This window comes from Elephantulus edwardii, unplaced genomic scaffold (assembly GCF_000299155.1).
Source record: "Elephantulus edwardii isolate Elephantulus edwardi_28Jun2011 unplaced genomic scaffold, EleEdw1.0 scaffold00087, whole genome shotgun sequence".
NCBI classification, from domain to species: domain Eukaryota; kingdom Metazoa; phylum Chordata; class Mammalia; order Macroscelidea; family Macroscelididae; genus Elephantulus; species Elephantulus edwardii.
Window position 1 is genome coordinate 7,256,888 of NW_006399837.1, and position 13,681 is coordinate 7,270,568.

The 13,681-nt window shown below is 35.9% G+C and overlaps 1 protein-coding gene across 2 annotated transcripts in view; it reads right to left on the bottom strand.

Annotated features, from left to right (window-relative positions):
* Positions 1-13,681, bottom strand: part of CUL3 (cullin 3) — a 110,699-nt gene that overhangs the window by 13,798 nt on the left and 83,220 nt on the right. For both annotated transcript variants that reach the window (XM_006890284.1, XM_006890285.1), the window contains 6 exons: positions 10,987-11,157; positions 9,842-9,949; positions 7,420-7,544; positions 6,652-6,748; positions 4,226-4,360; positions 1,026-1,212 (listed from right to left, as the gene is read on the bottom strand). In XM_006890284.1, coding sequence (XP_006890346.1) covers positions 1,026-1,212; positions 4,226-4,360; positions 6,652-6,748; positions 7,420-7,544; positions 9,842-9,949; positions 10,987-11,157 — 823 coding nt within the window. The remainder of the gene's footprint in view (positions 1-1,025; positions 1,213-4,225; positions 4,361-6,651; positions 6,749-7,419; positions 7,545-9,841; positions 9,950-10,986; positions 11,158-13,681) is intronic.

Consider the following 13,681-nt stretch of genomic DNA (forward strand, 5'->3'; position numbering starts at 1 on the left):
TTTCTAGTCTTCTCAAAGTTAGTCATAGTCGGTTATTATTCTTCAATCAACGCATTATGACAACCAACTAAACAGTTAACACTAAAGTGACTTTTAAGACACTTTATTTGCCTAATGTAAACTATAAATTTGTAAAAATATCAGAAAATTAGTAATTTTAAAATAACCTTATTATCTTTTAAGAAAGTCTTATTACATATTAAATAAGCTATAATACCTGAATTACTACAAGGAAGATTATCTAAAACTAATTTTGAGAAGACATTAGCAAATTGTTAGAATTTTGGAAAGCATCAGGTTAGGAAGAAAAAATTCATTTCCCCATTTAATGTGTTACACAAAACAAATTTTACATTATGTTAAACATACAATGAAAGGGAAAAAATCTCACTAAGAGCTGTAATAAACTATTTACAGCAGCGTATTCCTGTTTTTATATCAGAGCAACAGCTACGATCAAGATTCTGAAACATAAACAAAAAAATTATCAAGATACAAATAGAAAAAAAAAAAGATACAAATAGCGTCCTTGAAAGACCAAGCTTTATGATAATTCCCAATAAAAATAATTCCTAAAAAACTCCCACCCTATATTTTTTTTTTAAATTTTCACTGACAATATAGCTAGCAGAAGCAGAAGTGGTATCCACTTCCTAAGCAACCTGCCTTTGGAAACACTTAGACAAATGCAGCTATTTGTAGAGGGGCTTCAGTTCATAGGGTCACTATGAGTCGTGCTCAACTCCAAGGCAATCAACAAACAATATAGCTAACAATCTATCTAGTTATTTAGTGAAAATAAGCACCTTGTTCACAATGAAGTCCTGTCACCTCAGAGCACTTTTAAAATGTTCATTGTGCTTGGATTTAACTGCTTTTTCAGAGTTAACATGAATTAACAAAACCTGCCATATTTCTTAAGTCTAAGTGTCATGCATCATCACAAAAGCATTGTCTTTTTTAATTCCAAGATAGAAGATCAACAGATGAGATTTTTTTAGAGGGAAAAATATAAGTTGAGATACCTGTTTGAATCTTGACTCTGTGTAGTTTGGATGTGAACTGATCATTAACTGTAAATATGTGACCATTTTCTATCTCCTTTGACTTGGGTTCTTTTGTGAGAACCCGCTGTGTTGGTTTGCCACAGGCCAGGGACTGCAGGGCTCTAACAAGCTCTCTTTCAGGAATATCAGTCTCTTGTTGAATTTCCTGAAATGTACCAGATTAACGTAATTAGAAATCTATGGAAGATCAAAATGGATTAGTTAATTAACAAGTAAAACTGACCAAGCAATCTTAGCCCACTGTTGTAGACTGTCTCATACTAAATCCTAAGAGTAAAACTGACCCATTTTCCCCCCAAGACTATTAATCTTAATGGAAACAGACTGCTACATCGGTCTCCTTCTCAAGCAGTTGGCAGGTTCTAACTGTAAACCTTTTTTGTAAACTGCGGAGCACTTTAACCACAACATCACCAGGATTCCTTGTAAGTAATAATTAGCAGAGACATTCATTAAATTTAAAATAGGATTTTTCTGAATGACATTTCACTAGACTCTCCCGTATTTGAAAAACTAAAGGAAAAGGTGATTCAAATTCTCACATCTTTCAAATACATGCCAATATTTAGCTTGGTTACTTACAGGGGACAGAATTTCTATTATAAAATGTCATAGGAAAGATTATTAAGAATTTATTTTAACCTTTAGGCAAATAACTGATTTTAGAAATATTTTTCAGTCATCCTCCTAAATTTATCCACACTACTTTCTTACTACTTCTTGCACAGAAACACAAATTTAAGGGTACAGTCGGAGTGCTTTTTGGAGCCAAGAATGATGAGGCTTTGTTTTGCCTCCCATACTCTGGGCATGTTGCTAGAAGGGGCTATTTCTTGAAAAGTGTTGGGAAAGGTGGAGGGTTGGTGAAGACACGACCCTCAACCAGGTGGATTGACGCAGGATAGAACAGGGTTCTTTTTTGTTCATAGGGTTGCTTTGAGTTGTACTCAAGGACAACACTTCATTCAATGATGTTTACATTTCCAGTTAATCTGTTTTTACTTGTGGCCATGACCAAGTTAAAAGAAAAATGAAGACACCTAGTAATTAAAGGAGCCCTGGTGGTACAGTCTATAGAGCTGTACTTACATCCCTTGATAACTCAAAGAAAATGCCTCTTTGGCATTTCAAATCAACTTCCACAGGAGAAATATTGGTAGTCTCCTACAATGTGATGTATATAGCCTTGGAAACTGGCTGGCTAGAGGGTCATCTCTAAGTTGGTATGAAATTACTGGCAATTAATTTGAGGCTTTTATGGATTTGCTGTGTTTTTCTAATTAACATGATGCGTAAAAATACATTTTGAAACCCAGTAATTTTTCCCAGGGCTTACTGCATAAATAAAAACCCACTTGGGGAGAGAACGCTATGTAATTTTCCATTTACTACACACCTTGACCTTGTGTCAGGAAGACAAGAGTACTGGACACTGGCATCAGTCAGTCCTACCATGCTGACATGGTTAGTGAATATGTCCTGACACAAGGATACACAGCTATGTGTCAGGGTATGATCCAGACAGAGTGATTCTCTCTCAAGAGTACTCTCAGGAGGAGTGGCATGATAATGGTGCTGCTCAGTTTATGTAACTTCTCTCCAGAGTCACCTCACACTTCAAGAGTCTTAGGGGTGCTCTCTCAACCACTGTCAGAGAGCTTAAACATTTACAAAATTTAAGGGCTGGGGGTGGGGTGGAATCTCTTCTATGTGTTATTTACGTTTTTAGTACCAAACATATCAATTTTAGCAAATTACAGTTTATATTATTTCTCAGAATGGTGATTATAATTACTCTGCATATACTAAGTGACTTATTCACATGTTGTAGTAATGGACCTCAGACCGAAATGCCTTAGGAGATATTTTAAAATTATAATTGATCCTTAAGATAATCACTGAAGCTCATTTGCATCTTTTTATGACTTTTCCTTGATATTTACATACCATTCATGAATACTAGACAGAATTAACTGTTTATACATGAACCTACTACCCTATTCATCAGGAGCAATTACTTTCCTAGTTTAGGAAATAGAGGCTTAAGCTACAGGGAAATCCAGGGTGGGTAGACATGTGTTTGTGTGTTCATGTAACATGTTTATTACTGAGTATAAAAGCCAACTTTATGGAAGAAGTTTTCTAGAAATACAATCTATTTTCAAAGGTTGAAAATTTTTATTTGCTAGATATGTGCAAACTCCCTTCATGATGCTCAGTAGTTTAACTTCAATAGCAAAATACTTATTGGAGTATCCGTTCCCTTACAAAATCTTCACTAGTGGATAGTCCATTTCTTTTGTCCATCTGGTGGGTTAAATAACAATAGTATCTCATTATCTTATATACTTGCATGTTATCTAAAAGACCACTAAGAATTTGCAAAGTCAAGTGATAAGCTTTTAAAGGAAATATTCGCAGCACAAATAGCATCTGGCAAAGAGCTTGTATTCAGAAATTATAAAGGGCTCATAACACTAAATAATCATACAGCAAACAAAAAAATCTGGACGTGTCAATCAGATGAACTAGTTTAAAAGGTTTAGAATTTTTTTTATTAAAAACTAAAACATACACTCACTCCTCAACCCACTAATTCCACTCTCAAGTATTTATTCAAGAAAAATGACAACTTAAAAGTCTATAAAAAAAAGACTTAAGACATATTCATAAGTGCTTTAACTCTTAATATCACATTCCAAAATCTGAAAACTACTATGTATCACTAGGTGTGTATCTAATATGCAATACATCTCTAATACGTAATTAGTATCCTATCTAATACATTTCACTAGGAATGAACAAGAAAACCTAGTGTATCTATCTAATAGATTATGTCAATAAAAAAAAATAAACTACTCATATCATGTTTAAAAGTATGGTTAAAAAAAAATAAAGTGACCTGGAAAAGCAATACACTCATGGTAGATGTGGTATGATTCCATTTATCTGAAAATCTAAAAGGGTCAGAGCTATCACAATGACATGAAGCAAATACAGGGTAGTTGTGTAGGGGTAGGAACTAAAGTCAAAGGGCACAAAGAAATCTTTTGCCTAATATTTATTATCTAGATCTTATTTGGTGCAGTTTTTTTTCTTTAAGTATGCAGGGACATTCTAAAAGTTACTAAAATAAGACTGATAACCAAAATTCGTACCTCAAACGTGTATTTTTCTCTATTATTAAAGAGCATTAATATAGTCATCTGGAAAGTGGAGACTTGCAATATATGCTTCCGTGTATTAGAGCCAGTGACTTGAGCGCCTCCAACACCAACTTCAGATCCATCTTCCTGTTGCATTTTTAAAATGACATAAGCAAGATATGATTACTTTCTGGTAATTTTAACAATGTTTCAGTTAAACTCTGCAATTTTCATACCTTTTAATAAAATTAACTTATTCTAGAAAGAGAAAATAGTATTAATAATGCAACTATCAACTGAATATTAAGTGCCCTGATCTTGGCTCCAATTCACACAACCTTGTATACAACACAAGATTTTGCTCAATCCTGAATCATCCTTACAATCTTTACCATGTTCAAGGACATCCTATGACTCGATCTCACTGCAGACCTCTCTCTCCTTCGCTGGGCCTCCATTTTGACCAAATACTGTCTTTTTTGAAGGCTTGGCCTCCTCCTGACAAAATGTCCAGAACAGGTGAGGTAGAGTCTCCCCATCCTTGCTTCTAATGAGAACTCTGGCTGCACTTCCTCCAAGACAGGCCTCTGTTCTGATCCATGGTCTATTTAAACTCTTTGCCAATAACACAATTCAAAGGCTTGAATTCTTCTACAGTGTTCCTTAGTCTTTACCCAACATTCACACGCACACAAAGTAACTGAAAATACCATGGGGTTCGGGTCAGGTGCCCCTCAGTCTTTTAACTGTTACTATAATAAGCACATTAATGAATAGAAATATATCATTTTTAACTTTCAAACATTATTTAAAAAATATAAAATACTAAAGCTCATACATTAAAATGTTTTGAAATTATTGTATTTCTTGTTATTAGGTACCACTGAGCCAGTCCTGTGTCATGGTAACCCTACACACAATAGAACTTGGGACGCACCCTCCAGATCACTGTTTCGAGCCTACTGCCGCAGACATTGTCAATCCGTATTTTTGAGGATCTTCTTTTTTCTACTGATCCTGTAACTTTACCAACACTGTACCTATCTTTCTCCAGCAACTGACTTCTTCTAGTAACATGTCATTCTGGCTATACTTCATCCAAGAGAGAATGTTTGTTCTCTGGCAGGTCACAGTATGTTAGCTATTTTTCAACAGCTTCTTAATTCAAATGTAACAATTCCTCAGGTTTTTTGGCTGAGAAGTCTCTATACAGATTATGAAGCAACTGGCACAGGTCGAGGTACTTTAGTATTCAAGGTGACATCTTTGTATTTTAACAATTTAAAGAGCTCTCTTGCAGGATTTCCAACATAATGTAAGTCTGATTTTCGGACTGTTGCTTGCATGGGAGATGATTGAAGAACCACATAAAATAAAGACCTCAATAATTTTTTGTTTATCATAATGTGGCTTTATTTTTTTTTCAGACAATCACTTTTATTGCTTCACTGTAAACATTTTTAGATATCTGATCAAGTGTTAATCAAAATTTCTTTACATTAAAATTTAAAACTACTTTAAGAGTATTTAAAAGAATAATGGGCCTATTTATCGATCCATGTTCTCAATGTCAGTTGTTGTACGCCATCAAGTTAGTTGGAAACTACTCACAAATGAGCCTCCAGCGGGTTTTCAGAGGCAGAAATTACATGGGAAGACAGTGCTCATCCTTCTCACGCAGAGCAGCTGGTGGGTTCAAACCAAGAGCCTTTGAGAGTCTAGTGCTGTTTCTTACCACTAGTCCACCAGAGCCCCCTTAAAAGCATACCAAAGGAGAGTAACAGATTTGTATTATTGACCTGTGTTCTTAATGCCAGTTCCTACTCAATGATTTCAGAGGTATAGGCATTTCCTTAAGCTTTCAATTAAGACGACAGAGATGTTTTAAAATCAGATCTACTCAGTAAAATGGCTTTAAAAGATTAAATAAAGGTAATTCATTGACACAAAGCCAATTTTGAAATAAGGACTTCAACAATTTATTAATCTCAGAAATCGCCAGTATGAGCTGATGGTTTTCATTATTAGAAACAGGGATTACAGAATACTAAAAATAATGAAAAGGTCCCAAGTCTTTGTACGCTGTAGGCAATTAACAAACACATTCATTTTTTAAGTTTTACCTATTAATTCAATATGGTCAAGTCTAATACAAAAATTTACTTATCCAAATACAATTTATTCCTTAAATGATTAATGGTGGAAGTGTTCATATTTTTAAATGAAATTAGCAAATATGGAAATGGGAGCCCAAAGGCAAAAAAACTTCCCCTTTTCAATACCTGAAACAGTAAAACAAGAAATATATTTGTATGTGTGTGTGTGGTGTGTTTATATCACATTAGCAGGTTACTCAGGTCAACATAAATTTTAAAAACAGTAGTACAGACAAATTCTAAGTTCTCTAACAGAAAAAAGTTAAAACTTCCAATAGTTACCTTTTTTACTGGCCCATAAAAGGTAGCATTGAGATCTGCAGAACCCATATGATGTTGGAGTGTAAGCTGTCGGCCACTGTGTTTGGCTAAATAAAACCTTTGGCAAATCAAAAGCAGATTTTAGAGTCATACAGTTTTCATATCTAAAACTACAAACTACAGAGTAACACACATTCTCTCTCTCTTCATATATATAAAGACTTAGGTAGTACACAAAATCATTTCTACTGAAACACTTGGTTCTTGGCCTGCTGCTCAGTTATTGCTCTTCTTTAAGAGTATGGTTATGTCAAGCTCTGGTGGCCTAGTGGCAAGAAGCTGCACTGCATTTCCAGAGGTGCATGGTTCAAATCCACCAGATGCTCTGCTGGAGAAGGAGGGACAATCTCCTCCTGTACCAGTAAGATTTGATTTGATGATACACACCAATTAGTAATAATAATAGTAGTAGTAGTGTCATTCTGCAAAATAACCCAATAAATGATTTGACCTAAACCAGTGTCATCTTGTTAGCAGTACCAAATATGTACCTTGCAAAACAGGTACATTACTGAACAAGGACATTAGCACAAATGTCCCTCTTAAGAAAATTTTATGGACATTCTCATATATTAAAAGAATAAACAATAGTTCCTTTTGAAGACATAGTAAAAAAAAAAAAAAAAAGGAATATATTCCTATCTTGTAAAGGTATTTTATTAACACTCAGTTATTTTAATGAGCAACAATTATTTACCCTCAGAAATACAAAGTCTGATTTAGGTTTACCTTCTAAATATTTCAAATGCATGTCTTGGTGCTGGTGGGATGTTGCACTTTGGTGTGGCCGACTGGGTGGGCCAATATCCTGTCGTGAGCACCCTGACCGTAAGATCAACACCACCTAAAGATACCTACAGAAAGTGGAAGGACATAATCCTCTTAAATTCGTCACAACTTTTCTATCTGTTCCACTTAGGTACTATGTCAGATTGAGTAAATTAGTAGCATCATAAAGGAAAAGTCAGTCTTAGCTAGTAAATAAACAGGTCTTCTTAGTGGTTAGACTCATGCAGTGTTTTCCAAATTTTAACTACCCTGGCAAATAGTTAAGTTGTTTTCTAAGATGTTAGCTTAAAAATATTGACCATCCAGAAAGATTTTTAAGACATATTCTCTATGTATTTATAATTTATTTAAAAAGGATAGAGTTCTCAAAACTTAAACAAAATTTAACCGGAACAACTGAGTCTGTTGATAAAATGTTAAGGGCTCTCACACCAGTATTATTTTAGAATTTCCTCTCACCTGTTTTAAATACTTTTGCCATCATAACACATATACAAACATTCCTCATTTTCTGTTTATGCACATGCTTCACATGAAGTTCATTTTACATTCTAACGATCTCTGTGGAGAGCACTATGGACAAAGTGCCACACAATACGTGCTCTAGAACCATCTGTAATGTGGGTGACTGATCCTTGAAAATACATGCTACCATCACAGCCACAAGAGAAACTTCCCTTTTTAAAGAAAATGAATTCTTATACAAACAATAAAGTGCATTAACAGAAACTCTTAAGGTGAAGTCTTATCAGCATTCACCACTTGTTGTCAAACTTTAGTCTACTTTTATGTAAAAGATAAAGTAATTTTAAGTTTTTTAAAATTGTGTTTGTGTGGGTTTTTTAAAAATCCACATTGTGTTTCTTATGATCATTCTCACACACTGTGTCTTACACAATAATTTAGAATGGCTGGTAAGTGAGAATGATACCTATCAAGAAGCACATTTAACAGGGATTTTTTTTCTCAACCACTCCGCATTTGGAGACGGAGACTAGTAACCTCAGATGTTTCAAATGGACAGAGATGATTTTTTTTGAGGGGTGGTAGAGAAGCACTCTCATTCTTGTAAGTGGGGGTATAAGTGCCATAAATTAACAGTTAAGTCTACTCAATACTTATCAATATCTATGAAACCTACTCCAGAATTTCAGAGATAAACATAAGAAAGTCTTTAAACTCTCTCATATACAAGTAATAACTCCCTCACCTACTCTGTCTTTCCATAACATGTCTGTGGGGAATTTTAAGAAATGAGGACTTCTTTGACCACTCTTTTCTGCTACAGATTTTCTTCATACTTCACCTAAGAGGTTATATATTTATTTATCTATTATCTCCTTCTATCATCTCCTTCCCTGACTGGAATGACAACTCTTTCAGGCAGGTATTTTTGTATGTTCTAGATTCAGTGTCTAGAGTAATTCCTAGGGGGGGAAAAAATCATGGATGATTTGTTAAATGTAAATTTCATTAAATGAATACATATGGTATTACTATATTCTTATAATATAGGCATGTCAGGGTACTGTCTTCTCTTTTTTTAAAATAAAGAGAGAAGTAGACACTTAAAATTTTTTAGTAGCATGAATAAGATTTAAAAAAATATTTTTAAAGTATTTTGTTTCAATTATCTCATTAATAATAGCAAAATATTAAAGAATGTCAAGGTTATTTTTTTCTATAATTATATTTTATTAATTTTCATAAACATTTACAGAGATTTTGGGCTTCCACTCATTCATTGTTGCACTATTCTCTCTACCCTCCTCCCAGTTTGTTCTTGTCCAAATGCCACAGTGCTTGTAATGTCAAGGTTATTTATGTTGATTTTACATATAAAAATACTGAGGCAGAGGAAGGTCAGTTAACTATCCCAAAATAACACAATCACAACACTAAGGGAAAAGCAGAATATTAAAAATTGGCATACTCTATGTTCAATATTCTTTGCAATCTATTCTACTGATTCAAATTTCACTGCATTCCTTCACACATGGAAGGAACTCTGGTGGCCTAATGCTTAAGGAGTTGTGCTGCTAACCCAAAATCCTACAATTTGAATCCACCAGCTGTTCCACTGGAGAAAGATGGGCAATCTCCTGTGTGATTTACAGCCTCTGAAAAGCCACTGAAGGCTCAGCTATCAGTCACTTCTGACTTGACTGGCAAATAACAAGGGAAAGACTAGAAAAAGTAAGAGAAAAATGTCTATTTAGAGATAAATATCAGTTTATGTTGCCATTGATTAGCATTTAAAGAAATGACAGAGAAGTGCAGTCACTATAAGTGCTACGTGGATGAAAACGTAACTGCCGATAAACATATGTACAGCAAACAAGAAAGAAACATAGATCCTTACCCCAGTTGCCTGTAAGTGTTGCCTGAATTCATCCATAGTTGTGTTTGAGATGCTCATATCCCTAAACATTCCTTCCAGTTTTGATGTGAACTGACACCCACATTCAGTCTGTGAAGGGAATAAAATATAAAAAAACCAAAAACAAAACCAAACAAACAAACAAACAAACAAACCAAACAAACCAATGTGAGACTTTTCTTAGGGAGTGTGGAGGTGGAGGTGAAGAGGGAAAGGAAGGGAATCCTATCACTGCCATACTGAAAATCTCTTACTCAATCTTTCAAATGGCTGTTCTATGCCTATGGCTATCAAACTCTAGTGTTTTATTTCAAAATACACATTCCTAAGACTCTCTCAAATGCTAATACACACATCCCATCCTGCCCCAATAAATGGAAGGACCCCGAACCCGAGTTTCTAAAGAGCAAGCACCTCAAGGATTAGAAGTAATCTTATGAATTACACTTTTTGAAAAAGAACTATATGGAATTATTCTCTTTATAGCTTGCCTCTAAAGAGTTGAATAGAAGATTTCAAAAGGCAGCACGGGATGACAAAGCGAAGGCCCTCTATGAGGTGGACTGATTCAGTGAATGGGATAATTGGGATGGGAGTGTCAGAGACAGTGCATTGGCACAGGACAGAGCGGAGTTTAGGGCTGTTGTACATAGGGTCGCTATGAGCCGCAGGCGACTCGACGGCACATAACAAGAACAACAACAACACAGCTTGCCTTGTACTCCTCCCTCAGACATTCATGAATGTATTCTGCCACATTAAGAGATAGCTCAACAGGGGAGCTCTGGTGGCCTAGTGGTAAGGAGCTGCAACTACAGTCCTAGAGGCACACGGTTCGAATCCACCAGATGCTCTGCCAGGGAAGGAGGGACAATCTCCTCCTGTACCAGTCAGATCTGATTTGACGGTACACACAAAAATAATAAAATTTAAAAGAAAAAAAAGAGATAGCTCAACAGACTCTGAATATCCCAGAACTTGAACAAATCAATGTACAGTCTACATCCAGCTAAAAAATAATCACTCTTTATTAATTTCTAGAAATAAAAAATTTTAAATAATTTATAATACCACTGGTGTTCAAGCATGTGATCATGTTTTTGTTGCATTTTACGTTTATACCTTACCTTTAACTTAGATATCATATTTTTTTCAGAGTCATCAGAAACACTTTTATTCGTGAGAAGTCTCCTTGCCAAGTGTTGTTTATAGTAACGTTCAAATACATCTTTTTCTTGCATAAACCTAAAAAGGACCATTGCCTTATCCAGTATTGTTTCTACTTCTTGTTCTGTTAGCTGCAGAATTAATTAAAAGAAAATTTAGTTATTAAAGTTTAATTTTATAACCCAGCACTGTAGTTTACAAATAATAGTTTTCAAAACAATTATCTAGGGGATATATGACAGAAGGGATTTGCTTTAAAAAAACTAGTTCATAAAGCACAACTCTTTCATCTTCATGTCAGGAGGGGTTACAATATTATTTTATTTTCTATGGACTATTGCTGAAATTGAGGCATGCTGTGATATAGAGAGGGCTGTTTTAGGATGCCTGAGACAGATGAAATACAATTTTATAACAAAAAAATATAAGGTCTTTGTAGTATATTTAGTCCAAAACATACAAAAACCCACACACAACCAACCAACAAAACAAACCCACAGCACTGTATTACTGTGAAGTCAGAACCTATACATGGCTCATCTCCCAGTGGGTCTTCTGAGGCCCTAAAGTGCACAAGAGAAGACTACATCTTCCTCCCTCAGAGCAGCTGGTGGTTTCCAACAACCAGACAGGCGTAGTCTCAGGGAGAGCAGAATTACTCCCTGTGGACTCTGCCCAGAGCCGAAACAAGAGTATTTTCATTTAAACACATTGAAAATTGAATTCTTTTTTCTTTAAAAACAAACAAACAAACAAACAAAACACAACAAAACCAACAAGCAATAGATTAATGCTCTTTTAAATGAGGATAAGATGGTACAGTGGAACTTGTTGTCGTTAAATTGTACAAGCATATATTTAAGAAATAGAGACGATTTAAATGCCAGTGCATGAACAGTCTTCCCCACTCTGTATGTTTGCTGATTTTCTTGGTTTGGGGAAGGAAGGGATTGTTGTTGTAGAGCTGCTGTTTGTAAACCTGGTCATTCACTGTAGTTCTCTCATCTAGGATAAAGTGATCATGGGCATGTATGACGTTCAACGCTTCCATACGCTTCCAAGATCCCAGATGTACACACACACACACACCCCCTCCCATCTCACTCCCTCTTAAGGTTAAAAAATGATCTTTACTATTGTTAGCTGCCTTCAAGTCGAATACATCTCACAAAGACCTTCTATGAACAACAGCTATAAAACCTTGTCCTATTTTGTGTCACCCTCATTTCTGACATACTCGAACCCACTGCAGCAGTCTATCAATTCATCTAGTTGAGGGTCTTCCCATCGTGCATCAACACTTCACCTTTCTAAGCACGATGTCCTTCTCCAAGGAAGAGCCTCTTCTAGCAACATGCCCAAATATGAGAGACAAAGCTTTATCAACTTTGTCTCCAAGGAGCACTCTGGCTGTACTTTTTCCAAGATATACCTAGCTATTCTCCTGGCGGTCGCTGGGATATTCAGTACTCCAAATACTCTTCACTTGCCATCTTTAGTCACTGTCCAGCTCCCAAAAGCACAGCAAGTGACTGGAAAATAAACCAACCCTGGCCTGACTCAGACGTTCCTTGGTATGTGGCAAGACTGCAGACTCTCCTTACAGAATACTTCCCCTTCTCTCCTAACTGCTGGTACGCCATGTGCTTGCTAACTGTGGATCCAAGTAAGATGACCTCATTGACAGGTTTTCTGCTTCTTCATCTATCAAGATGCTACGCCTATTGGCCCAGTATTGAGAATCTTTGTTTTTCTTCAAGTTGAACTATAATCTTTGATCTTTTGCAGCAACGGCTTCAAGCCCTTCTCCGTTTCGGTGAGCAAGGTTGAGTCATCTGCATAAGGTAGACTGCTGAGGGTCTTCCTCCAAGCCTGATGACATTCATCTTCAAGAATCCTGCTTCTTGACTGATCCATTCAGTGTTAGAATATAACCCTAATGCACACTTTTAAAGACTATAAACCATGCAGGTCCCCCTCATTCTGTTCAGACAACCAACAGTCTCTTGGTCTAGGTGTAAGTTTCAATGAGCATAATGAAGTTTTCTGGATTTATTTTGTATAGCTAGTATTCTAGTCTATGTCTTCAAGTATATGACAATACATCTAAGTATTTAGCAAATAATGTAGAAACTGATGAGAAAAAAAATTAAGTTCTGTGCTACTGATTGTTTTCAAGGACTATCCCAATATACCATAACGGTCCTACTTAAGCAAAATTGTCTTTAGAGATATGTAAAGGTTTAGTTATTAAATTTTTGTCAAAAGCATTAGGTAAGCAACAGAAGTCCAAAGCAGTGGTGGTGGAGGCAGCAGTGGCGTGGACTGTCAAGTCAGAATCGACTCACAGTCAGCTGTGAGCAGGTTTTCACAGGCAGTACATCGCCCGAGAGGAGAATGCCCATCATTCTCTAACAACAGAGCAGGTGGTGTCTTAGAAAAGGCACAGTTCCCTGGAGGTAAAGATAGTGAAACTTCTTCTGACATATACTGGCCATTTTGATGAGAGGTCAGTTCTTAGAGAAGGCCATGTTTGGGAAGGTTGAGGGCCAGCAGAGGAGGAGAAGACTCTCAATGAGATGGATTCACACAGTGACTTCAACGGTGGGCTCAAGTTTGTCAGCTATGATGAGGACAGCACAGCGCAGTATTTAG